The 27840-nt window shown below is 37.3% G+C and overlaps 1 protein-coding gene across 8 annotated transcripts in view; it reads left to right on the top strand.

Moving 5' to 3' along the window:
- IFT81 (intraflagellar transport 81) overlaps positions 1 to 27840 on the top strand; it is a 181983-nt gene that overhangs the window by 97368 nt on the left and 56775 nt on the right. For 7 of the 8 annotated variants that reach the window (XM_078061006.1, XM_078061010.1, XM_078061009.1 and 4 more), the window contains 10 exons: positions 4776 to 5052; positions 7841 to 7997; positions 8501 to 8604; positions 9367 to 9547; positions 12152 to 12241; positions 15610 to 15675; positions 15986 to 16096; positions 17250 to 17334; positions 22943 to 23106; positions 24424 to 24519. In XM_078061006.1, the coding sequence (XP_077917132.1) occupies positions 7854 to 7997; positions 8501 to 8604; positions 9367 to 9547; positions 12152 to 12241; positions 15610 to 15675; positions 15986 to 16096; positions 17250 to 17334; positions 22943 to 23106; positions 24424 to 24519 (1041 nt within the window). In that variant the 5' untranslated portion in view covers positions 4776 to 5052; positions 7841 to 7853. The remainder of the gene's footprint in view (positions 1 to 4775; positions 5053 to 7840; positions 7998 to 8500; positions 8605 to 9366; positions 9548 to 12151; positions 12242 to 15609; positions 15676 to 15985; positions 16097 to 17249; positions 17335 to 22942; positions 23107 to 24423; positions 24520 to 27840) is intronic. The other variant, XM_078061007.1, reaches the window with a different exon arrangement.

The following is a 27840-nucleotide window of genomic DNA, read 5'->3' as shown; positions in this document are numbered from 1 at the left end:
GAATTTGTTCCTGTGTCTGGGTCATTTTTCCCAGTTTTAAAAGAATGAGATAAAGTGGGCAGTGTGCAGAGTAGCCCCAGATGGGATAGCATCTTGAAAACTGGCATTCTCTGAATACTCATGCAGAATCCAGAAATATCTCATGGTCAGGATGAAAGGTCTAAATTTAATACCAAAAACAGAAAATTGGCTTGTCTTCCCCATACTCTGCACAGGAAAGTTCTTGTTTGGAAGTTCTGAAATGAGAAGGGACTGGAGGCATTATGTTCACAGCATCCTCAGATTTTTGTGGAGACCTGGGGAGTCTGCTGCTATCTCAAGACCTCACTTGGCCCATGACGGAAGCCTGCAGTGAAGAAAGATGATTTGTTGGGAGGAAATTGGGGAGAAGGTTTGCACTGATACGGTACTCCCCAGAATAAGTACAGGCTCATTTCTTCCTCTTCTGGTTTTGCCTACCCAGTTTTTAAGATTTAACCACCTTCCCTGACTTCTGTAGGAGACATCTGTTGTTCTTGTCTGCACTGCATCTCTACCTCTGGTAACAGAATCCAGTTCTTCCTTTTTGGGAGTAGCCCTCCCCCAGACTCATCTATCAGAGTCATAGCAATTGATTCAAGAATGGCCTGACACACTTGAGACCAGTGAGGGAATTTGCTGGAACTATTGGAGAAAAGATTCTAGTTTCAGTGAGGCTGCTAGGCTGGAAGAGTGTAAACCTCTTGCTACTAGCAGCCCATTCAGAGGAAAGTGGAGATAAGAGACAGAGAAATGGAGGGAGGAAGAATATCAAGATGACCTAGATCAAGCCATACCTGAAGGTAGAATATACTTGGACTTCACAATTGCATGAAATAATGACCCTCTCGTTATTTTAATTTTGTACTTAACTGGTCTTGAAAAATACACTTGACCAGGAGTGATTTTTTTTTCTCCTCTGAATAACCAGAGCAGAAGTTCACAACCCTGGATGGCCTTGCAGTATCTACAAGGTTAAGTAAGGGAGTTGTAAGGGGCAGCTTTTAGTTTCTCTCCCCTCCTCCACACCTGTCCCCACCCTCTTCTCCACTAGAGGCTGGTGAACTTTTAAAGCACATTTCCATGTAACAGCATCTTCTTATCAGAGGGCTTCAGGTGAGAAGCAGATTGGGTATTTTAGTGTTTTGGTAGCAAGGGATAAGTAGGTTTCAACAACAGTTTGTTGTTACAACCAAAAACTGCTAAGGAATCCACAGCTTCGGTTCTGTGGTCTACAACCATGAGCACCCAAGATGCTAAAATTAACAAGAATTCAGCGGAAAAGACAAACCCAACAATGAATGGCCACCCACCTCCCACTTACCCATGCCCCTGCTCATCTGACTTAGCCAATGGAAGTGCTTTATCCAGGGATGCCTGGGTGGCTCAGTTGGTTAAGTGTCTGCCTTCGGCTCAGGTCATGATACCAGGGGTCCTGGGATCAAGTCCCACATCGGGCTCCTTGCTCAGCAGGGAGCCTGCATCTCTCTCTCAGCCTGCCTCTCTCTCTCACTCTCTCTCTGACAAATAAATAAATCTTTAAAAAAAAAAAAAAGGAAGTGCTTTATCCATAAAACAGTGGAGTTATGTACACGGATGTTCATAGCACATTGTTCAGTATAGCCAAAAAGTGGAAACAATCCATATGTCCATCAACTGAGGAATGGATGAACAATGGAATATTATTCTGCCACAAAATGGAATGAGGTTCTGATACATGCTACAACATGGATGAACTTTGAAAACATTATACTAAGTGAAAGAAGCCAGACACAAAGAGCCACATACTTATGATTCCTTTTATATGAAATGTCCGGAAAAGATATAGTCATAGAGAAGGAAAGCAGATTAGTGGTTTCCAGGGGCTGTGTGGTGGCAGGTTTTTTTTAAAAATTGGGAACTAGGAGATGATGGCTAAAGGGTATGGGCTTTCTTTTTGGGGTGATGAAGATATTCTGTGATTAGATAGTGGTGATGGTTGTACAACTTCGTGGATATGCTAAAAGCCATTGAATTGTGTACTTTATTTTTTAATAATAATTTCTTAAAACTTGAGTATTGTTGGCACACATTGTTACATTGTTTTCAGGTATACAACATGGTGCTTCAAAATCTCTATATGTTATGTTATGCTCACCGCAAGCATAGCTACCATCTATCACCATACATCACTATTACAATATCACTGACTGTACTCTCTATGCTATGCCTTTTATTCCCCTGACTTATTCATTACTTAACTGGAAGCCTGTTTCTCCCACTCCCTTTCAACTATTTTGTCTAACCACCCCCAACCCCCCCTTCCCTCTGGCAACCACTAGTTTGTTCCCTGTATTTATAGGTGTGATTTGGCTTTTTGTTTGTTCATTTGTTTGGTTTTTTAGATTCCACATATGAGTGAAATCATATGGTATTTGTCTTTCTGAGTCTGACTTATTTCACTTAGCACCCTACCCTTTAGGTTCATCCCTGTTATCCCAAATGGCAAGATCCCATCCTTTTTCATAGCTATGTGATATTCCAGTGTGTGTGTGTGTGTGTGTGTGTGTGTGTGTGTGTGTGTATCTTCTTTATCCATTCATTTATTGATGAACACTTGGGTTGCTTCCATACCTTGGCTATTGTAAATAATGCTGCAATAAACATAGGGATGCATATATCTTTTTGAATTAGCATAAATTATATACCTTAAATGGGTGAATTGTATGTATGTGAATTATACCTTGATGAAACTTTTTTTTTTTTAAAGATTTTATTTATTTGACAGAGACAGCAAGAGCAGGAACACAAGCAGGGGGAGTGGGAGAGGGAGAAGCAGGCTCCCCACCGAGCGGGGAGCCCGATGTGGGACTCGATCCCAGGACTCTGGGATCATGACCTGAGCCGAAGGCAGCCGCTTAACAACTGAGCCACCCAGGCGCCCGAAACTTTTTTTTTAAATAGAGTCAGGGTAGGGGTGGGAATCTTTCAGAAAGACTATCTCATATAACTGGACTTCCCTTCAGCTATTAAAAATGTCAAATACAGTTCAGCCAAGAGACATCTTTGGGGGTTTACAAGGAAGACTCAATATAGCATCTAAGAGGAAAAAAAGTCTTCATGTGGGTGGCTTGACTTGGATTGTAATCAGCCTTCAGTGTTGTGGAATTGTTGCCGAGAAGTTCTTCTTGGACTCTTCATGAGTCCACTCAAGGTTTTATCTTAAATGAATCAGGGGGTGGTAAGTCTTCCTTTGACCTGTATCTGGGCCCTATAGATAGGCTAACATGAGCAGGCTTCTCTATGTCTCTCTTTTTCAGTTCAAGTTGGAATATAAGCTTCTCAGTATATGGATCCCAAGAAGCATGCTGACTGGCCTCAGATTCTTCCTTGTGTTCCAGAGCAACCACATTAAGCATAAAATCCATTCAAGTTTGCGTGCAAAGAGGGGATTCCATTGCTTACTCCAATTTACCCAGGATTGCATTCTCAGAACTGAAAATTATCGTGTTTCTATAATAGTTGCAACAGGCAGAGGAGGAACCAAAAACTACCCGATAAACCACTCTTATCTCTTTCTATGGCCTACATCTGTAGACTCTGTAGAAGGAGCAAATCTAACCATCTCGTTTTTTAAAAAGCAGGGGGGAAAAGGTAAAATGTCCTTAGCTCTTCCAGTGTCAGGCACTGTTCTAATTACTTTACCCGTATTGACCTCTTAATCCTCACATCAGCCTTTGAGGAAAGTATTATTAGAGCCACCCACACTTTATAGGTAAGATCAGGAAAGCCCAGAGAGGTGAGGCTGCAAAATGGCAGACCCAGGTTTCAAATCCTGGTGGCCCAGAGAATCTCCTAATACACCCACCATCAGTTAATTATGCAATCCCTTATATGAATCTTTTATTGTTTCTCCCAAAGTTATTGAAATTATTTAGCTTTTCAAGGTTTTAAGTGTTGCCTCCTCCAACTCCTCAGGAGTATCTGTGAGCTGGAAGAGGTCTTCGTTTTCCTCCGAGTGCTCCACAGGATGCCCCTGCTTGATAGTTCAATAGTCAGAAGGCAGCCAGCAATGGATTCATCTTGCAATGTTCTGTTCCCTCTGCCCGAAAAAATATCCACGTGGCTAATTTTCACTGATCCTTAAACATCACTTTGTCTGATGGAACCTTTCCTGACCATAGGGTCCCTTCAGACCCAAATAAACTCGGGATACTTCATCTGGGCTCCCTCATTATTGGGCCCTTTTATGATAGTATTGGAGTTGCCTTTCAATCGTCTCTTTATCCACATTAGACTCTGCTCCTTGAGAATAGGAGCCCTGTAGTAATTCCTGGCTTCCTTTGCATCCCCAGGAGCCAGCACAGGGCAAGGCAAATAGGAGATGCCTCATAAGGAATGTGAACATTATGAGGAAACATAAGGAATTGTTTCCCTTTTTGTTTGTTTTATTTTGCTCTAAGACTGATGCTAGGGGCGCCTGGGTGGCTCAGTTGGTTGAGCGCCTGCCTTCGGCTCAGGTCATGATCCCGGAGTCCTGGAATCGAGTCCCACATCGGGCTCCCAGCTCAGCGGGGAGTCTGCTTCTCCCTCTGACCCTCTCCCCTCTCATGCTGTTTCTCTCTCTCACTCTCTAATAAATAAATAAAATAAATAAAATCTTTAAAAAGACTGATGCTAAATCTGTAGTTGGTTTCTTCCAAGATGTTTGAACAGGCAACTAAGTTTTCAGGGCGTGAGGAATTTCATTTTTTTTCTTCTCATATTTTCCTTGCCAGCTGACATCACGAAGTACAGTGGTCTCCAGTCCTCACCGTGGCTCAGGACCCGTAAACGCACTTTGCAAGTGGGCTGGGCACCTCGCTTTACCCAGCCAGGTACTTCGGCCGCAGCGCGCGCCCGCAAGGGCCCCGCGGAAACGCCCCCGCCTACCCGCCGGAAGTGACGTAATGCCACGGCCTAGCAACCGTTGCCAAGGAGCTCGTCTCTAGGAACCCTGTAGAGCCTGGATGCCTCCTGCGGGGGGGAAAAGTGGTTTCTTGAGGAGAATTTGAGGTAATCTCGCCAACACGCGCTCGAAAACTTCCCCGAACCCCCCCAAAAGGAAAGAACTCCCTCCTCCTCCCCTTCCCAGTGCAGCACCTTCGCCAGTGGAGGGTCGCAGCAGTTAAGACTCCAGCGCTGGGGTCGGTGCCTGCCGGGCCTCGCGGGGTTCCGGGCCGCTCCGCCGAGGGTTGAGCGGTCTGGGAGCCCAGATCACCCCCCCGCGAGGTGTCTGGGTCGGATGTGGGGTCCCCTGTCCCGAACCCCAGAGGCGGGGGGAACACTATTTTTGGGAATCCCAAGAGGCTGCTGGTCCAGCGCTCATGCCGGCCTGGGACCAGGGCAGCGTCGTTTCTGTCCCGAGTTGTGCCAGATAAACGTACGTCCTGGTTTTAATTCTTCCCCCACCCCCGTGGGCTCTTATGTGGGTAAGTGCTCGTGAATTAGTGTGGCGACTTTCCGCTGGTAGAGGGAGAGTAATTGCTTTTGCTAATTTTAGAGCGCAGAGCCCGCTGGGCACAGACAGCCTACCTGTGGAGTACATTACATCTTTGTCCTTAGCGGGTGACCATCTGAAAGCTGGTGGGCACCTAGGGGGGAACCCAACTCGTTTCTTTTCCTCTCCTGGTACGTTTTACTCGTTTATCCAAGTTTTTTTTTTTTTTTTAAAGGGAAAAAAAGTATATGTGTGTGTGTATGTTATATATTATATACATATAATTTCTAAATCATTAAACTTATATATGTAAGTGAAGATTATGACGTGGATTTTTACTTAAAATATTTTTAACAGTGAAAAACTTGCATCTCCAATGTGGATTTTTATTTAATTTATGAAAAAGTTTTCCTTTTGTAGATTAAAGGAAACCGCAAAATTTTAAAGCACATTGCTTATCCTTTCTACTATCTTTTGACTTATTTTTTTAACAATAATGATCATTTGTTCATAATTTTACATGTAATGTTTTCCAAATATCCAGCTCCACCCACCCAATTAAAAAAAATCTATTTCAGAGCAAAATGCATGCAGCCCCCACTAATGTCTTTGGTAAAATAGCATCTATTCATTTCTTAGTTAAAAATTATTAAGGAGCACTGAAGTAATTTTTTCTTTATTTCTTTTTTTAGCAGTTCATTTTTAATTCCTTTTTTAAATGGCTAGTTTAAAAAATTGCCTGCCTGCAAAATTTCTACCACTTCTTCCCATACTAAACAATTGATACCTTCATGCACGAAACACTAGGAACCTTGGTAAAGCTGCTTCAGCTTTTTTCAGATATTTAATTTTTCCAAAAAGTTATGATCACCACCAACCTACTTAGGCTTGTCTTTCTTTTTCTGGCCTTGGGCCTGTGAACACATTTATTCAGTCTATGGAAGAAGTCACTGTTTTGATGCGGTGGGTATTCACAGATAGAATTAGGCACAGATAGGTCCTCACAGAATTTACATTCTAGTGGAGAAGAGAAAATGTACATAAGTACTAGTACAAAACAGAAAAGTAACTCTAGGGGGGCGCCTGGGTGGCTCAGTCGGTTAAGCGGCTGCCTTCGGCTCAGGTCATGGTCCCAGGGTCCTGGGATCGAGCCCCGCGTGGGGCTCCCTGCTTGGCGGGGAGTCTGCTTCTCCCTCTCCCTCTGCCTGCCTCTCTGCCTACTTGTACTATCTCTCTGTCAAATAAATAAATAAAATCTTAAAAAAAAAAAAAAAGTAACTCTAGGAAAGCAGTGCAGATAAAGTGTGGTTAACTTGGAGGGCAGGTGCTGCTGCCGTTATTCTGATGGAGAATGTGGGAGATAGCTTGAGAATGACTTCCCGGAGGAACGTGCATTTGGAGGGCAGATCTTGAGAGACCGTTAGGATTTGCACCTGTGGAGATCAGGCGAGGAAGAGTCTTTCTAGGCAACAAAACAGCATTAACTGAAGACAGAGGTAGAGAAACTAGGGAGCAGTAACTTTCAGTCGGGTGAAATTTAAAACAGTGAAAGGTAACAATTTGGAAATAAAGGTGGGAAAGCTAAATTGAGTTAGATCTGAAAAATCAAAATCCAAGAAGTTTGGATTTTATTTTGTGAGCAATGAGAATCATACAAGTGATTTGGAATAGGAGAGGCAGGGGCCAGAAAACTGGAGGCTGTTACCTTATTGAAGGCACAGGGAAACGGGCCTGAATTACTCGACGGTGGCAGAGTCGATGCCTACAGTCCATAACATCAATGGGTGACGAGTGCTTGGTGGAGGAAACCAGAACAAAACCAAAGAATGCACATCCAGGCTAAAGCTTGCGGCCTCTGCTCAGCTTCGTTGGGTGTGGCTGGGCACAAATGTGTGCCCAGGGTCGCCAGATCTGATTTTGAAGAGAAACTGGATGTCTGGATTTTAATGTAAAAAAAATCTCCCACTTTTTTAAACATGGGCTGCTAATTTAAAAAAAAAAAAATTAGAAGCATGTCTGTAGCCTAACAAATTTTTACCCTTGGGTAGTTGTAGAGCTGAATGGGAGAGATGTTAATGTAGGTGGGATTTATTATTTGTCCATGTGAATTCAGTGTTAATTCAGATGATGGCTATCTTACCAGGTGTATATACAAAACATTTGGTATTCAATATTAGCAGTATATTGTAACATTCATAATAAAGTCTTCACATTCTGATTTCTTTCAACAAAATACCCCTTTTCACAGCATTTTGTATGCCATGAAGAATTATACTCTTCATTCCTACTTCCTATAAACTTAATACTGATTTTTTTTCCATAATGTTTGTTATCAGTATTGAGGAATTTTATCTCTATTTTTAGTTATGACCTAATTATGAGTGATCAAATCAAATTCATTGTGGACAATCTCAATAAGGAGCCTTTTAGGAAGAACTATAATTTAATCACATTTGATTCCCTGGAGCCAATGCAACTATTGCAAGTTCTCAATGATGTTCTGGCTGAGATTGACCCAAAGGTAAGAGTTTTCTCTTTCTTGTGATGACAAGGATAGCAAGAAAGCCATTTTTTGCCTCTAAATATCTGTGAGTCTTGGGCCTTATTTTCCATGCCTATAAAGTAATAATAAATGATCTTTAAGATTTCTCTACTAGCTTAAAAATTAAATTATCTGCTTGTACCTTATTTAGAAATTATTTCTCTACTCCAAACATAAATTTATTTGGTCCTGGAATGAAAATGCTTTTACAGAGGTTTTATTGTATTGCAAGTTAGGTCATGTCTCTTATATACTGGTCTTTTCCACTGGATACTTTTTAACCTTGACATTCTTAATACAAATCCTGATCTGACTTGTATGTACCCTCACTTGGAATCTGGGGGCCTCCATACTTAATCTGTTTCGTGAAGAGACCATGTGCCTGTTATGCTCTAAGAGAACAATTTTGTCAGTGAGTTTAAGTATGGTTCTTTGTTAGATATACAACAATAACATATTTTTTCAATTTCTTTATCTGTTAGCAAGTTGTTGATATCAGAGAGGAGATGCCAGAGCAAACAACCAAAAGGATGTTGAGCCTTCTTGGTATCCTTAAATATAAACCTCCAGGAAATGCCACAGACATGTAAGAATTTGATCACATGTTGCTTTCTTAAAGCTATGCTTGAATATCTAAACTTTCATGGGCTACAGTCAGTCTTTCTAGGCAATACCTGGTCTCTCTGTCAATGGCTTTAGAACGTCACTGAGTTCCAAAATAATCTTGAACTTTTAATATTATATTGTCATGTAGAAGTCTTAAGTGGGTCAGTTTTTCCCCCTAATCAAAAAAGTCAGGCAAATCTCACTATTCCATTTTATCATTTATCATTTATCTGCCATCCTAGATAAAAGCAATCACTTAAACTTGCCTGGTCAATGAAGTATTAAGGTAGACTGTACCAATTAATGGTTACAATACAACCTCCCCATATAGTCCAGTGATAGATTCGGGCCTAATTTTATGTTTATTGTTGATATACAGAATGACTTTAGAATAGCTTTGGTTTTTTTTCTTTTTCTTTTTTTTTTTTTAATAGTCATGGAAGGGACGCCTGGGTGGCACAGTCAGTTAAGCGTCTGCCTTCCGCTCAGGTCATGATCCCCGGGTCCTGGGATCGTGTCCCGCATCGGGCTCCCTGCTCCGCGGGGAGCCTGCTGCTCCCCCTGCTTGTGCTCTCTCTCTCTCTGGCAAATAAATAAATAAAATCTTAAAAAAAAATAGTCATGGAAAGCCATCAAGAAATTGTAAATTAGGGTTTGAGATTTTATTTCTTTTCAAGGTTTATTTGTTATAAGCGGGGGGAGGGGGGTTGATCACCTGCACGTGTTTATTTTCTTTTTATAGGAGTACCTTTCGTCAGGGTCTGGTGATTGGAAGTAAACCTGTAATTTACCCAGTGCTCCACTGGCTTCTTCAGAGAACTAATGAACTGAAGAAAAGAGCATATTTAGCTCGTTTTTTAATAAAACTTGAGGTACCAAGTGAGTTTCTTCAGGATGAAACTGTGGCTGATACCAATAAACAGGTATACAATACACAAATGGTATTTTTAAACTATCTGTAATGGATGTCAAGGTGCACATGTTCAAATACCTGTTAATCTCTCTCTAGCTTATTTGCTTCTCTGTATTTCCAGGTGGCATCTAAAGGTAAAATGGTTATTAATAATGTTCAACTGTAATCAGGTATGAAAATATTGACTTTTTTTTAAAGATTTTATTTATTTATTTGACAGAGAGAGACACAGCGAGAGAGGGAACACAAGCAGGGGGAGTGGGAGAGGGAGAAGCAGGCTTCCCGCGGAGCAGGGAGCCCAATGTGGGGCTCGATCCCAAGACCCTGGGATCATGACCTGAGCCAAAAGGCAGACGCTTAATGACTGAGCCACCCAGGCACTCCGAAAATATTGGCTTTTGCACACAAATACTATTTCAGTGATAGGGGTATATAGATAGAAAAAATCCTGAGATTAGGATTTTAGAATAATTTATTAAGAATTGTGCGTAGGTAGGATTTTGGGTTTGGGACTGCAGAACACTTTGCTGATCAGTTAGATGATTATACAATTTGTCATCCAAATCAGAGAGAAAGGGACTATCATAATAATTACATGAAGGCAAAGGTATAAATTCACACCATCCTGGACAAATCAGGACCTGTGAGCCCCTGAGAGGATTTTGTGTAGGCAAAGAAGCTAGGCTTGAGATCTCAAAGGACTTCCCAATCAGGCAGAGGTAGAGAAAGCGCCAGGAGTTTGAAATCTCAGTGTACTTTCCTCCTAGAGTTTTAGGATGATATTGGGTCCTGGTCTTACAGTCTTAAAGCTCTTGACTACTTTTGGGGCACCTTGGTGGCTCAGTCGGTTAAGCGTCCAACTCTTTGTTTGGCTCAGGTCATTATCTCAGTGTCCTGAGGTCAGGCTCAGGCTCAGCCCGGAGTCTGCTTGGGATTCTCTCCCTTTCCCACTCCCTCCTCCTCTGCTCCCTCCCCTCCCCACTCACAAGTGTGTATGATCTCTCGCTTTTCCTTAAATAAATAAATAAAATCTTAAAAAAAAAAAAAGCTTAAAAAAAAAGTTCTTGACTGCTGAGGATTCTGGCTGGTCTGGATCTTGGTCCTGGGATTTCAAAGCACATTCCTGATCAAAGACTATGGAAAGAAGGGATTCAGGTTTAAGGTTTCAAAGGACTTTGATTTTAAAAAGTGCCCCGGTTTAGCCCTTTGTGCTTTTATTCTATGCTATATACATAGACTGATTTGTGCAGTTTGTTGTGAATAGTTTGTCGGTCTATCCCAATAGATTATGAGGTGCGTGAAGACAGGTATCATGTCTTATCCATCATTGTTTTCCTTCAGAGTTTTGTAGAGTTGCTTCTATACAGTATGTCCTCAAAATTGGGATTGAATCAGAACAATCAAAACTAAATGTTTTTTCACCCATATATTTTGTTGTTTTGGATAGCCATGGCAGTCACTCAAAATAGAGTCAATATTAATCTCTTAAGACATTTTGGGTGTTGAAAGATTTATGTAAATAATCATGTCAAATGTTATTAGTAGATGTCATGGGAGAAGTACAGCAGAATGAGACTACCCCAATTCCTACATTTGAAGGCTTTACATAATGTAAGAAATAGAGAAGTGTAAATGTGAAATATTTTCTCCTTCCTACACTCCCTCGTCAATAAACCTGATAAAAACTAATTCCTCTGGAAGAAGTTTATTAATAGCTTTTACTAAATATGCACAGATAATTAATGGAAGAATTAATGATAAAGACATGTTTATTCTTGAAACATATCTGAGGTGTAAATCTAAAATGACTTATACATTTAGCCAGTCAGTTAGCACAGAACCTAATAAAAAATGTATGTTGTCTTTCTAAATGAGGAATTTTAGAATAAATGATTTACAGATTTGTAGGATATGATCAGTCAAGAAACATATTAATTTCCTGTCATTGCTCACAAAAAAATACTAATTTTAAAGAATTTTGGGTAAGAGTTGTAATTTTTTTCATTCATTCAGCTACTTTTTATTGAATATCTGTATCAGTTATGCATCATGCTAGGCCCCAGGGATACTAAATTATACAGGATAATAGTATTCTTGTCCTCTTGACTCTCGCTGTCTAATGGAGGGAGACAGACAAGTAACTAGGCAATTATAATTTTACATGATTTTTATTCTGATATCATGACACTCTGATCTAGAATAGGTACAGGGCTAGAGAAGTCTTCTCTGAGGATGGTGGTATCCATGCTGAGACCTGACAGATGAACTGAAATTATCCAGGTAAGGGGTGAGGAAGCCATAAAGTATTCTCAGAAGGAATGGGGTGTGTAGACTGGAGGTGAGAGCATAGAATATTCCAAGGATTGAAAGATCACCATAGCTGGAGTATAGAATGTGAATTAGGGGAACTAACCAGAGAGGAAGCTGGAGAAGTACTTAGTGACCAGATTATACACACCTACTTTTTTTTGTGTCTTATATAAATGTTTAAGGATGTATTTTTAATGCTGTTATATAATGATTTAAGTAATCACTGTAAGTTAATCAATAACCTGATGAAGAAAAGTCTACTGGATCTAGTCATTAGTTTATAATTTTTTAATTTGTCTTTTAGTATGAAGAGCTAATGGAAGCCTTTAAAACTTTGCATAAAGAATGTGAGCAACTCAAGACATCTGGATTTTCTACAGCAGAAATAAGAAGGGTAAAGAAAAGAAAATATAGTAATTTTTTTTTTTAGATTTGAATATTAGTTTTCCCATTTTTGTTTTTAGTTAATTCAGTATGAGTCTTAAAACTATATGGGAGCTGGGGCGCCTGGGTGGCTCAGTTGGTTGGGTGTCTGCCTTTGGCTCGGGTCATGGTCCCAGGATCCTGGAATTGAGCCCTGCATTGGGCTCCTTGCTTGGCGGGGAGCCTGCTTCTCCCTCTCTCCCCTGCTCATGCTCTCTCTCTTGCTCTCTCTCTCTCTCAAATGGATAAATAAGATCTTAAAAACAAAACAAAACTATATGGGAGCTAGTGATAGCAAGTGGCAGATTTTCTTTTGTCCAAACTTTGCTAGTTCTTTACTGAAGAAATTAATGATACCAAGGTAAATTCATAATGAGTTCTTATGTACTATATAGACTACTACCATGGATTAAAAAAGATTACATTTTGGGTCTTTCTCTCTCTCTCTCTCTCTCTCTATATATATATATATATATATATACAGTAAATATCTATTATATAAAGTATAAAATATATATAATAGAAAATAGAGACGAGAACAAAGAAGAAAAAACCATCCAGTTGCTATCCTTTCAGGCTTTGTGTGTATGTGTTGGTGGGTATTTGGGATCATGCTGTACATAGTTATTTGTATCTTGCTTTTTTAATCATTGCATATATTCACATTGTTATCTTTCTAAATATGATCTTTTTTTTTTTTTAGATTGGGACTTGGGGCAGAGGGAGAGGGAGAGAGAGAATCTTAAGTAGGCTCCACACCCACAGCCTGGAGCCCAACATGGGGCTTGTTCTCACGACCCTGAGATCATGACCTGAGCCAAAATCAAGAGTTGAATGCTTTACCAACTGAGCCACCTAGGCACCCCCTAAATATGATTTTCTTTTAATTTTGGGGGGGGTGAGGCAGAGGAAGAAGAAGAGAGAGAATCTCAAGCAGACTCTCCACTGAGCTCAGAGGCTGATGTAGGGTTTGATCTCATGACCCTGAGATCATGGCCTGAGCTGAAATCAAGAGGCAGCCACTTAACCGGCTGAGCCATCCAGGCACCTCTAAATATGATTTTTAATGACTAAATAATTTTCCATAGTATGGATAGGTTGACCATTTTTGGTTTCTTATTTTATTTTTTGCTATTATAGGTAATGCTATGCTTATCGTATACATAAATTTATTTTGGGGTATCTGTAATTGTTTCCTTAGGATAAATTTATAGAAATATTAAAGCATATGAAAATTTGGGGGACTTTTGACACATGTTACTTCATGGTCTCCAAAAACAATTTAACCTTTTCTCCAGGCATATAACTTCTTTCCCTAAACACGTGCTAATTCCACTTTCGTGAATTTTGTGTTTTTAGAATTCCGGAGTTATCCATGCCATCTTTATCTTCTTAATTAGGAAACAGTAGAAGTTGCTTGCTCAGGGAGGCCTTCCCTGATTCCCTAGATGGATTAGTTACCCCAATTATTTTTGTTTTATAATACTCATCACACTTATAGTTACTTTAATGTCTGTTTTCCCAATTATCTTTATTCCCTTTGAGGGCAAGGGCCATGTCTGTCTATCTTGTTCATCACTGTATCCCCAGTGTCTATCACAATGCCCCGCACATGGTAGGTTCTCAATGAGAGTTTGTTGAGTGTATTAGGAATGAAAGATGAGCTTACATTTAGTGGGGGAGAAAGACCCATAAATAGGATACTTACAGTATGAAGGAAGAGTGATGGACATTCATCCACTATTCCTCCGTTATGTCATGTGAATAAACTGAAATGATAAAATGACTGAGAGTCTGTCATTTTATTTTCATTATTCTTGAACATACTCTTTTTAGAAAATATGACAAGCAAGAATAGAAAATAATTCGCTCATCATCCCACACTGTAGAGATAAGTACTATTGACATTTTAGTGAATATATTTAAATCTTTTTCTTTGTATTGTACTATAATATAAGTGTTGTAATCTGCTTCTTTCAGGTAATGTCATATCAGGAGTTTTTCTGTCATTAAATGTTCTTCTGCATTATTTTTCATGACTTTCATTGTATTATGCCATAGTTTATTTAATAATTCTCAGACATTTGGTAATTTACAAATTTTAGATATGACTAGCATCTGTGAGACTCCTCATAGAGAAGTCTTTGACCTTCCATGCATATTTTATTAGGACAAATTCCCAGACGTGGAGTTACCAGGCTAGATGGTATATATGTTTAAGACTTTTGATATTGTTCCTTAGTACAATGCCACCAGTAGTGAGTAAGAATGCCTAGTTCCTCAGATCCTATCAATGCTAACTACTATGTATATTTTTCTCTTTAGTATTACTGTGATAGGCTATTAGTTTTTTAAGTTTAGGAAGGATTTTTTGTTTGTTTTCACTAGAAAATATTATGGAGCTGGTTAAAAGGAAGGTGGTTTATTTTTGAAGTCTATATTTTTAGGAAGGGAATTGGTTAATTGACAAAACCAGACAGAAATTTATGTCTTAAAAACATCATAGCCTCGGGCGCCTGGGTGGTTCAGTTGGTTGGGCGACTGCCTTCGGCTCAGGTCATGATCCTGGAGTCCCAGGATCGAGTCCTGCATCGAGCTCCCTGCTCGGCGGGGAGTCTGCTTCTCCCTCTGACCTCCCCTCTCTTATGCTCTCTCTCTCAAATAAATAAATAAAATCTTTAAAAAAAAATCATAGCCTTAAAAATAATTTTGATGGAAAATTGGCAGAATATATAGTTGGGTATTTAACAGAGCAGATGGGATGTCAGCAGCTGTCGTTCATGGTTTTAGGCCTGTACACTTTCCATTATAGAAGACTTTTGAAAAATCGTGTGCCCATATTTGGAATCAGAACACAAATGTGCTGGTTGGCATCTTTACCTTGCTATATTATAACCTGTTTTGGTTGCTTTTCTGAATGAACACTAAGCTGCCAAATAAATTATCCTGTATAAAGAACCCTAAGGGGAAATAAAAATACCTTTTATCCAAAAGAGGATCTTTGTTCCTTAATGATCTGGTTATAAGTAGTGAAGACGGTCGGGGCGCCTGGCTGGCTCAGTCGTTAAGCGTCTGCCTTCAGCTCAGGTCATGATCCCAGGGTCCTGGGATCGAGCCCCGCATAGGGCTCCCTGCTCCACGGGAAGCCTGCTTCTCCCTCTCCCACTCCCCCTGCTTGTGTTCCCTCTCTCGCTGTGTCTCTCTCTGTCAAATAAATAAATAAAATCTTTAAAAAAAAAAAAAAGTAGTGAAGACGGTCGATGCACAATCATATGAAAACTTTATTTGAAATCTACAAAGAGTGCTTTTTCTTATAATGTCTTCGTGACTCCTTTTTAGGATATCAGTGCAATGGAGGAAGAAAAGGATCAGCTCATTAAGAGAGTTGAACGTTTGAAGAAAAGGGTAAGGCAAGAATTAGCACTGTAAGACTTTGGCCCCAAGTCCCAAGGACTTGCAAAGATTTAGGAATAGAAATAAGGATTAAGCAAGGCATTGGTGTACATCTGAGGATGGACTCAAATGACATTGACAGAAAGGGAATCTCCCTAGGCAGTAGCCCAGAACTTTTAAGGACCTGGAGTATGGAACTTTACTGTCATCTCTAGGGAGTACTGTTTGCCAAAAAGAAATAAGTGGATGTCTGAGTCACGTGACATGCTAATTTCTTTCTTAACTTGACAGTAACATGTACTACTTAATTCCCTTACTGTAGGTGGAGACAGTTCAGAATCATCAACGGATGCTTAAAATAGCAAGGCAACTTCGAGTTGAAAAAGAGAGAGAAGAATTTCTTGCACAACAGAAACAGGAACAAAAGAATCAGGTATCCTCATAAAAGTTTATATTCTCATGATGAAAGAAATAGTAAATTTGATCATTCAAATATAAAGAAAAAAGAATTCTACAATTGTAGTTCATGTTTCCTTTTGTTAACATGATGGAATACTCTTAAGAGGATTTTGTGGCACCAATAGCAATAATACTACTTTTTGGGTTCTGTACCCGGTATGTATCTATATACTACCTTTTGGCCTATGCTTAACTCATGTTGACCCAACATGAGTTGGGGCATTCATTGTAATGTTAAGCATTAAGATTAACTGCTGATAAAACTGGTAGAATCTCTAAAGGGTGTCCTGAGATTCTGGTGCTATGAGAATATCCATTTATACTACTGATCACAGTATCCACTACAATTTATTACCGTGGCAAATAAGCAAATCATGAAAAGGCTCAAAATCACCCATACTCCACATTTTTAGACTTTGCCTTAAAGAAAAAACAATTTGGCTCGAAAGGATTACTTTTATTAAAAATCTGTCTTAAAACTAAGGAGACTTATACATTAAAAATATACTTCAAATCAGCTCCATTTCCTACTCAATGAGATGTTTGACTCTTTTGGAACTTGATTTGGCATCATGGTAGTTCCCCTGAACCAGTAAGCTGCATTGCTTGGGCCCTGAATGGTTACTTAGCATCAGTGTCTGATTCTAAGACATCATTTGTGAGGATGCTAATATTTCTTAGAATTAAGAAAGCCATATTAGGGGCACCTGGCTGGCTCAGTTGGTGGAGCATGCAGCTTTTGATCTTGGGGTGGTGGGTTTAAGCTGCACATTGAGTATAGAGATCACTTAAAAATAAAAAAAGGAAAAAAAAAGAAAACCATGTTATAACAAGAAAAGCCTGGAGTGTATATTTCTTTACCAAGTATTTTTCCTTGAATACTAAGTACAACCAATAACTAAAGATCAATTAACTTTCTGAAAGCTTTTTTTAAAAAGGCTTTACATGAAAAGGTATTGAGAAAACCAGTTACATTTTGGGCCCAACATAGTAATTTTCTTAGTTCTTATTATTTGTTCTTTTTATATCACAAGAATCATGTGGAACTTGTATTTTTCTTTGCTTGTCTATGTGAGTGGTAGGTTTCAATAGACTAAGCAAATAATGGATCTATTTGTATTTTAAAGCTATTTCATGCAGTGCAGAGACTGCAAAGAGTACAAAATCAGCTGAAAAGTATGCGCCATGCAGCAGCAGATGCAAAGCCTGAAAGTAAGTGGAAACTATTGTATGATACAGATGATCAGAGAATATTAGTTAAAGCAATCAACTCATGGGAATTAATTATCATCTAGTGATAGCTAAGCATTTTAAAGTGTCATCTCCTAGTTAATGGATGAGAGCCCTGTTAAAGACATCCTTAAGTTTTTACCTGGGGTTTTATAATTCCCATTCACTGTTTGGTCAGAGAGTGAAGGGAGTGAAAACCACCATGGAGGGAGGCTCTCTGGTGTATGAGCATATAAAATACTTAGGATGGATGTTATGAAAAAGATAGATGGAGAAGATGTGAATAATTGTTATAAAGCCTGGGCTATAAAGAAAAGGAATAAATGTTGGACCCTTGGGTTGTGCTAATGACATGGGTATCCTGGCTCTTTTGTCACATTAGCTTTACTTAGAAGATAAATTGTGATATTTCCAGATTACACCACCAAATCCATCCCAGGCATTTTTAAAGTTTTGTTGCTCATCAGAAGGGAGACCATGTACACTGGAAGCGCAGTGGAAAGCTCTCATTGGTACTGGAGAAATATTCCAGTGTAAAAATCTAGCTGCTCAAGGGTTAATTCATCTTTCTGTAGTATTATATGAAATATTATACTCTAAGCTATAAGTCATAGAATAAAAAAGACAGACAATAACATGTGTTGGTGAAAATGGAAATCTCATATGTTGCTGGTGGGAATATAAAATGGTGCGACTGCTTTGAAAAATATATCTGGCAATTCCTCAAAAGGTTAAACATAGAGTTACCATGACCCTAGTTTCATTCCTAGGTATCTACCCAAGGGAATTGAAAACCTATGCCCGCACAAAAATTTGTACACAAATGTTCACAGCAGCCTTATTCATAATAGCTAAAAAGTGAAAACAGCCCAAATGTCCCTAAGCTGATGAGTGAATAAACAAAATGTGGTATATCCACACAATGGAATGCAAAGGAATGAAGTGTTGATATCTACTGCAACATGTATGAGCCTCAAAAACATGTTAAGTGAAAGAAACTAGTCACAAAAGACCACATATTATATGATTCCATCTGTATGAAATGTCCAGAATAAGCAAATCTAGAGAGATAAAATCAAACTAGTGATTGCCTAGGGCTGAGGGGTTGTAGGAGATGACAGCTTGTGTGTATGTGGTATGGGGAGGAAGGGACTGCTAATTAGTATAGAGCTTCTTTCAGAGCCAATAAAAATGTTCTAAAATTAATTGTGGTGATGGTTGTGCAACTCTGAATTTACTAAAAACCATTGAATTACACACTTTAAATGGATGAATTTTATGGCATGTAAATTATATCTCAATAAAGCTCTTAAAAGAGATAATACAGTATTTCCTTAATTCTAGACCCATATTCTTTCCCATTTTAATTGTTTTTGCCATTGGGATATATCTTACATTTTATATGTACATTTACCATGATATTTGTTATTTAATCAATGGCATCTCAGAATCAAAGAAATATAATATATTTAATTAATATTTGAAAAACCAGTATAGTGTTACCTACAAAACATATGGTTAATACATGTTAATTAGTGGCTTTCCATAGATTCTCTTATGCCTCTTAGTCTTATAAATTCAGATTCAAGCAATACTTGGAAGTTGCCAGGCATTAGTTGTTGGGGTCATTTCATTCTTCATTCACTAAGTTTTCACTTTTTAGGAGAATGTTAATTTTCGGGACAAAGAAAATACTTTTTTATGATTTTTTTTTCTCCTTAGTATAATCTATATCTTTTTAGTGTGTATTCTTTGGATTTGATGTAGGTTCCTTCACAGTTTAGTGCAAAAAAGTAAGATAAATCTTCAAAAGAAACCCATTAAATATAGCCATTTAAGAATTAATATCAATAAGTAATTTGTATAGGCCTACTCTTACTAAGTACTAGAACTTACTATTAATAGTGAATTTTTTGAAATGAAGGTAGTGTGTATAAGAATTGAAAGATTTGGTATACAGAAAAGTAGTTGATCAGTGCAGTTTAATACAATTTATAATGTTCACCTGAAAATGTATTTCTGTAATATCTGTTGTCCTCAATCTTACTAGGTTAAATATTTCTTGCTATTATGTTTTAATTTTGACAACTACACAGAATATCCAGAGGTATTTATAGCATTAGCAATATTTCATTTTTTATTTGAATTGATAGTCTTTATTTTGCATTGGCTTTCTAGCCTAAAGAGAAGTTGTTTGGGCCAGGAAATACATAATTATTCACTTAGTAATAAAATTCACAAATAAAATTGTGTTTTATGCATCTCTTGAGATGTTGGTGTAAAATATTAATATAAGTAATATGTTAGTAGATGCTGCTAAATAAAATCAATTGCATTGTTAAGTAGTAATAGAAATAATTATCTCAAACCTACAGTGCATAAATTCAGTATTTGTTGAACATCTACTACATGTCAGGAACTGTGCTGGGTGCTAGGAATAGAAAAAAGATGTTTAGGTTCTCACAGTCTAATACAGGAAAGACAGGCAATGAATAGTGATCATGCAGCTTTACAAATTTGCTGATGAAGCTCAGCACAGGGTTCTATGAGAACAAAGAGGCAAAGCACCAAACCCTATCACAGAGTCAAATGGCTTCCTGGACAAGGTAGCACCTGAGTTAAGTTCAAGTCGGAAAGGTGAAGGAGTAGAAGACATTCCATGCCAAGGCACAGTGACCTGAAAGAACATAAATATAGTAGATGAAGGAGAGATAAAAGGGTAGGCTTCTTCTGACTGCTTGTCTTTGAAAAGGAGGTGAGAGCGGGAGGGAGTGTACAAATGAATGAGGAAGACAGTACTGTGCCTAGACTGAGAGAGGGTAGTAGTGTAGGGTGATTGTGTGCTGAAGAGAGTCAGTCAGACAAATGGAGATTGAAGATCCATGAGGAGAAGGTGAGAAGTGATAGCAGCCTTTCCTGTGTGCTGTGCACTGAATGTTCTGCAGCAATTACCACAATATGTTAATTGTTGGCATTATCTGAATCTGACTCAACTCAACTCCAGACTAGTCACCAAGTCATAATTGGTCTTTCTATTTCCAGGCCCTAGCATGCTAAATTACACACAACAGGCCTTCAGTAAATAGTCTGTTAAGTAGTTAGGAGGTAGGAGTAGAGACCAAATCCCTGGATAGGAAGAAAATGATCATTTCCTCAGATAGGAGGGGAGTTAAGTAAGAAAAAAAGGGCTGAAAACATAAAAATAAGATATTATGTGTGCAATATATGTCCTTTGGGGGTGGACAGGGTGTGGGGAGCAGCAAGTTAAGGAGTTCTTGCTTTGTTAACATCTTCCTGGAGACAATCTTAAGGGTTGTATTCAGCAGCCTGGGAAAAGGGTAGATGAAATATGTTTAATTGATCCAGGTATTTCCTTTAACAAGGTCTATCTAAACTTTTTAAGTAACAAAAAAATGACTTATGGGAAAGTTTCCATTTACATAAATAACATAAGTATTTTTAGTGTAGGAATGTGCTTTGTATTTTTTCAGAGTAACAGCCTTATTATAAAACACTCATGGAAGTTAATTCATCTTTATACTCTACACTTTCATGAGATTTATTATATAAAAGAAGCTACTCATTAAACTATAGTAGGGCCAGTAAGACATTTCTAGAGGGTTTTTAATCAAGAAGTTTACTGAGATCTTAGTGACCTTCTATTTAATTTCACCAGGATTTTGAAAGATAATTTTTTAAAAGCTGCATAGAACGTATGACTACTTTCAAGGTCTTAAGTTAGAACTTTTAAGAGAAGAATTTAAAATGTGACAGAAACCCTGTTTTTACATTTTTTTAACAGTTGTATTGAGGTAAAATGGACATATAATAAACAGCACATATTTGAGGTATACACTTGATAAGTTTTGACATAATGTACAGACTGGTGAAACCATCAACCTTAATCAAGATAACAAATAATATCCATCACCCCCAAACATTTTCTTGTGTCCTTTGTAATAGCTCCTTTTTGCCCCTTTCTGTCCCTCTACCTATTCCCAGGCAACCACTGATCTGCTTTCTATCACTATACATGAATTTGTATTTTCTAAAATTTGAATCTCTCTTTTATTTTTTTAAAGATTTATTTATTAGAGCACTGGAGAGCATGAGGGGTGGGGGAGGGAGAAGAAGGAGAGAAGCAGACTCCCCTCTGAGGGCGGATCCTGACCACAGGCTTGATCTCACCACCCTGATCATGACCTGAGCGGAAATCAAGAGTCACATGCTCAACTGACTGAGTCACCCAGGTGCCCCAAATCTTTCTTTTAAATAAGGAAAATAATATTTAAGACTTTTAAATCTTTAAAAACATTTTAGATTTGATTCTTTACATCTCTGATTACATGTAGTTTAAGAACTTGAAGATGGAAAAACTAGTCACCTAATAGCCAAAGATGCCAGGATGTAGATTTAATCAGAAACCATGTAGGAATGACTGCCTAATTATAGTCTGATTCATTAAACACTTTCTCTTCTCTCCCTTTCCCCAGTCCCTAAAAACAGGGGGAAATTGTAGGGATGGATGGAAAACTTGTGATTTTGCCATTAATAAATTTTTACATGTTAATATATGGTTAGCACAACAGAACTAAAAATAATGTTAAGACTTTGGGCCAAATTATTATGCAATCTACCTACGTAGATTACTTAAACCGGAAATCCAGTGTTTTAAAGAGTCAAGCCAGAATTTGTAAATGTGTAATGGAAAGATCTGAAATAAACTTTTTAAAGCTCTCTAGCCTGGGAATTTATAACAAAACCATTATTCACTGAAAATCTCTGTGTGTATATATTTGTGTGCTCTACCAAAATAAGAAAACTTATTAAGTATTTAAAGTATAATTTAAGTTACCACTTACTGTAAGCTAATACTTTACAGTATCAAAACTACCAAACATGGAAAGCCAAAAGTGTTTATGAATGTAGATAATTTCTTTTTTTTTGCATTTTAACTTGTACTTTTAGTAATGTTTTCATTGGTTTGAAGCTGACAAAGTATAATGTATTAACATTTATGAAGTATTAGAATAGAAATATAAATTGCACCAGAAGTATTGTGAAAGAAGAAGGGTAAATGGCCACTTATAGAAGAAAGAATCTGGGTGAGATTTCATTTATGTTGCCATTTGTGTTGTGGACTGCTTTAAATACTTAAAGGCAAAAAAGACCTGAAAGATACCTGGCTCTGCGGATGTTATTTTTGTATGTTGTGAAGTATAAAAAAGAATTAGGTAGCAATTTGGAAAGATCATAATATTACGTTTTCTAAAATTATATTAATGTTCTTCTGTGTAAATTGTCCTTTGTTATCATTCTAACTAACATCAAAAGATTTCAATGGTCGGGGCTCCTGGCTGGCTTAGTCAGAGGATTGTGTGACTCTTGATCTTGGGTTTGTGAGTTTGAGCTCCATGTTGGGTGTAGAGATTACTTTTTAAAAATTGGAGAAAAAATTTCAATGGTCAATTTTTTATTATACAGATTGCTTTCAATAGATATGCCTATTATTCAGGTCTTCTATTTTAAAGTGCACAAAGTATCACTATACCTACTCTCTTGGGCTGAATATTTTATTTTATTTTTAAAGGTTTAATGAAGAGGCTAGAGGAGGAGATAAAATTTAATTCTTATATGGTAACTGAAAAATTTCCTAAAGAATTAGAGAGCAAGAAAAAAGAACTGCATTTTTTACAAAAAGTGGTTTCAGAGCCTGCCATGGGCCATTCTGATCTTCTTGAGCTTGAATCTAAAGTAAGTGACAATCATCTTCTTTTTATAGCTCCCAATTTTATCTCATCCCCAGTCCTGTGAAAATTATGTGAACTGCTTTCTATAGTGTCCTGCCCTTGACTTTTAAGTTAACCTGTGCTGAGTTGACAGCTTTTATGAGGGGTTCTTTGTGAGAAATTGTAGCATGTAATGCTGTTACTTAATCCACATGATGTTATAAAGACTTAGTCAACTGATTAGGAAACTAAGTAGCTTGAATATGTAAATTAATGCATATGATTGACTCATAGGTTTATGTATTCGTGAATATAATCATTTAGATGGTATAAATTTTAAAATATTTTATGTATCATTAATTTTTATTTCCAAAAATAATATTATAGCAATTTTATATTTAAAACTAAAATATTTGTATTAGCCTTTTATGCCTGCTTTGGAATTACTAAACTTTCTTGTAATGCTTATTGAAACCTGGTTTTATGTTATAAAATTTTTATACTATAGAAATAAAGCACCAATCAGATGTGTATTCTTAAAAAATAACAAATATTATGACGATTGAGATTTTGATTTGCTAATCCTTTAATGTGCTTAATATGTGCTTAATAGCCACTATAATTAAATACATAATTCTGACCACTTTATTATTTTAATTTACTTATAGAAATTACATGTCCAAGTGAGATTTGGCTCAAATTTAATGTCATACAATTAACAGGAGAACTCTAGTCTTTTCAAAGGATAGATATACTGAAAGCCATGTAATTTTTTTTTTATTACTTGAGGGACTATATGCTTCTATTGGCTTTATTCACTTTTATTTTATTTGGTAAAGGATTAATGGGTAGGATAAATGGCAGCTATCATCAAATCACAGATCATTAGAACAGGAAGGGTTTTTAGATGTCATCCATGTCAGCTCTCAGTTGGGTTCATGAATTCCTTGAACTAAATCCCTGGGGAATGTTAGTCTGGATTTGCTTTATCACTTGCAGTGACTTGAAAGTCACAAGCTAGGTGAGGGGTAACTTCAGATTTGTAAAAATTGTCTTTCTGATAATAATGTACAAATATTTCACAGAGAATACTTTAGTATAATTTAAACATAGATGGTTATATAAGTCATCAAAATATGTAAATATATATCATGAACTATGAAATGTAAATTGTTTCTAAAAATAACCATAACAGCCCACTTACAACATTAATGAACCTGTTCCTCCCATGAAATCACTGATGATAAGAACAGTAAATTCAAAGCTTGGTTTGGCCAGATGTCACTTAGTTTGTATAATCGTAGGAAGAGTTTTAACCTTCTTTACTTTCATACTGTTTTAGATAAATGAAATAAACACACAGATCAATCAGCTGATTGAAAAGAAAATGATGAGAAATGAGCCAATTGAAGGCAAACTCTCACTATACAGGCAACAGGTGAGACCACTCTTTTGTCCTTCATATTTAGATCTTTCATCTTATTGGTGAACATCTTCGTAAAAACCCCAGGCTGTGTCGTGGATAGTCTTAAAGTAAGAAGGAGGTAAAGAATATTCTTCTGTTATTGTTAATCTCCAGATTATAACAAAGAATTTGTGGAAAAGGCACAAAAGATGCATGTTCAAGTTTGAAATTCAATACACCTGATCATGCTTAGTTTCCTTACCGACTGCCAACTGTGGTAATGGAGCTGTTTGTGTTTCTGTTGAGTGTGAAACTTGATTTTTTAAATGAAAGCTTACCTTAAGTGGTATAAAATCAAAATATTTATAATCTTTAATCAGTTAAAGGCAATATACCTTTTCAGGTTTAAAATTAGTTTGCAAGTATAGAATAAGTTAAATTTTAGTGCTAAGGCATTTATCATTTTATCCACAACTATTAGATTATGAGGGTATAAATGTTGTTCTGTATTTCTAAACAAAAGGTTCAAATGAAAGCCATGGATTATCTGAAAAGAACCCAGTCAGGAGGAATTTAGTGTGATGAGCATTTTGTAACCTCAGAAAATACTGAGCTACATAACAAAACATTTTTCACAGATGCTAAAATTTTTTTTTAGTTGCTAAAATTTTTAAAAACCTTCTTATACTGGAGAATTAACATATACAAAGGTAGAGAAAATAGCCCAATAAACGCTCATGTGTCCCAGGCTATAACAATCACGGCCATTCTTGTTTCACTAAACCCCCAGACCTAACTGGATTATTTTAAAGCAAATCTTAGACTTTATATCATTTCATCAATAAATATTTCAGAATGTATGTCTAAAAAATAAAGGCTTAAAAAAACTTAACAGCATACCGTATCTGAAAAATGTCATAATTCCTTGATATTGGCAAATATCCAGTCAGTGTTCACATTTCCTGGATTTTCTTTTTCTTTCTTTCTTTTTTTTTTTTTTTAGTTGCTTTGTTTTAATTGGGATCCTTACAGAATTCATACACTGCGTTTGATTGATATGTTTAAGTCTCTTTTAATCTGTAGATTCTCTTTGCCGCTTATTTATCTATTTAATAATTTTCTTGCAGTTAATTTATTGAAAAAACTTGTTTATCTATAACGTGTCCTGTTGGTACTGTTGATTCCTTCTCATTTATTAGCTGGATTGCCTCTGTAAAAGGAACCTCCTCTCATCAACAATTTGATTAAACTGACCTATAGTTCATGTAGGAAAGGCAGGCTACATGCTTGATTCTTTATCAGTTTTCAAAAAGAATTGGTTTCCTCCAACTCCTTTTCATTCTCCATCAATTAAGGTACTCTTTCATTCTTTAGTTGCTTGTTTAATTAATGTCATTATGAATCATTGATGTAATTATATTTGGTAAGTTTAAAACATTTTCCTTAATGATGCTCAATTGTCCCATTTTTGGCTAGTAGGAGGCTTTTCAAGTAACTTCTGATTCCTTTTTAAGATTCTGTTTGTCTTTGATAATGTCCTTGCTTTCTGGTATGACTAAGATATTTCTGTGCTCATCTTTTATATTTCCTACCCTAGGCTTGGAATTAGACTTTCTTCTATGAGTCTGATTAGCTTTAGTAGGAAATAATATTTAGAGACTGCAATCTGGGTATTAGGACTTCTCATTGCTCCTGGGTGATCATTATTTTTAGGTCTTTTTAGTGGCCAAAGCTAAGAAATAGTTTTTTTCTTTTTCTCTTCCTAATATACACCATGAATTCATACTTACCCTTCCAGGTCAGATTCAAGGCTACTGGGCTTCTCGCATCAATCTCACATCTTTCTCCTTATCCCACATGGAAAATTATGGTTCTCGGTAACACTAACATAATTTAATTCATTGTTTGCTTTAATCCACACTTCACACAACCGTTTCAAAATAAAAGTAATAATACTACCACCAAAAATATGATTGCTGCTGAAAATTATTTTTCAGTTTGTTTTGTCCTTAAGATATATCCCACTAGGAATAGACAAATTACTGTTTTAAAGTCACTTAGAATAGTTCTTCTTTATGGTTATGCCACAAATTAAACTGGATACGTATATATGTTTATTTTTATTTTTAGGGATTACTATTTATTTATTTATTTATTTGAGAGAGAGAGAGAGAGAGAGAGAGCATGCACTTGAGTAGGGGAAGGGGCAGAGGGAGAGGGAGAGAAAGAATCCTCAAGCAGACTCCTTACTGAGTGCAGAGCCCAACGCAGGGCTCTATCCCAGGCCTCCAAGGTTATGACCTGAGCTGAAATCCAGAGTTGGCCAATTAACCAACTGAGCCACCCAGGCACCCCTAGGGATTACTTTTTAGGGAATAATTTGTTTTATAATTATTTAAAATATTTACATGATTCCAAGTCAAATCTAAAAAACAAGAAATATTCAAAGAGGTTTCTAGCATCTACTCTGGTGCTATCCACCCTAATCGTTCCTTCCCTCATAGGTAAATTTTAAAAATTTATATACTTTATTATTCCATTAAAAATAATAGTATATATACATAGATTCATATATCTTCCTTCTTAGAGAAGGAAGAGCATATAATACACACCTTTATTTTCCATGCTTTTTAAGATTCTTTTTTTTTTTTAAAGATTTTTTTTTTTATTTATTTGACAGAGAGAGAGAGAGAGCGATAGCAGGAACACAAGCAGGGGGAGAGGGAGACGCAGGCTTCCTGCCGAGCAGGGAGCCCGATGTGGGGCTCGATCCCAGGATCCTGGGATCATGACCTGAGCCGAAGGCAGACGCTTAACGACTGAGCCACCCAGGCGCCCCTCTTTTTTTTTTAAAAAAAAGATTTTATTTATTTGACACAGAGAGGGAGAGAGCAAGCACAAGCAGCGGGGAGTGGCAGGCAGGGGAGAAGCAAGGCTCCCTGCTGAGCAAGGAGCCTGATGTGGGGCTCGACCCCAGGACCCTGGGATTATGACCTGAGCTGAAGGCAGACGCTTAACTGACTGAGCCACCCAGGCACCCTGCTTTCTTAATGATATATGCTGGTGAATAGTAAAATAATCTTTAACCCTTTTTTTTAATAACTTTATTGAGATACAATTCATATACCATACAATTCACCTATATAAAATGCACAATTCAGTGATTTTCAGTATGTTTAGAGTTGTGCAACCATCACCGCTATCAATTTTAGAACATTTTTATCATCTCAAAAAGAAACCCTTAACCCATTAGCAGTCACTTCCCATTTCCTTCCCAACCCTTAGCTCTAGGCAGCGAAAACTGTCTATAGAATTGCCTATCATGGATACTTCATACAAATGGAATCATACAAT

Source organism: Halichoerus grypus, chromosome 13 (assembly GCF_964656455.1).
Source record: "Halichoerus grypus chromosome 13, mHalGry1.hap1.1, whole genome shotgun sequence".
In the NCBI taxonomy this organism is placed as follows: domain Eukaryota; kingdom Metazoa; phylum Chordata; class Mammalia; order Carnivora; family Phocidae; genus Halichoerus; species Halichoerus grypus.
This window is presented reverse-complemented; position numbering and strand designations above follow the sequence as displayed.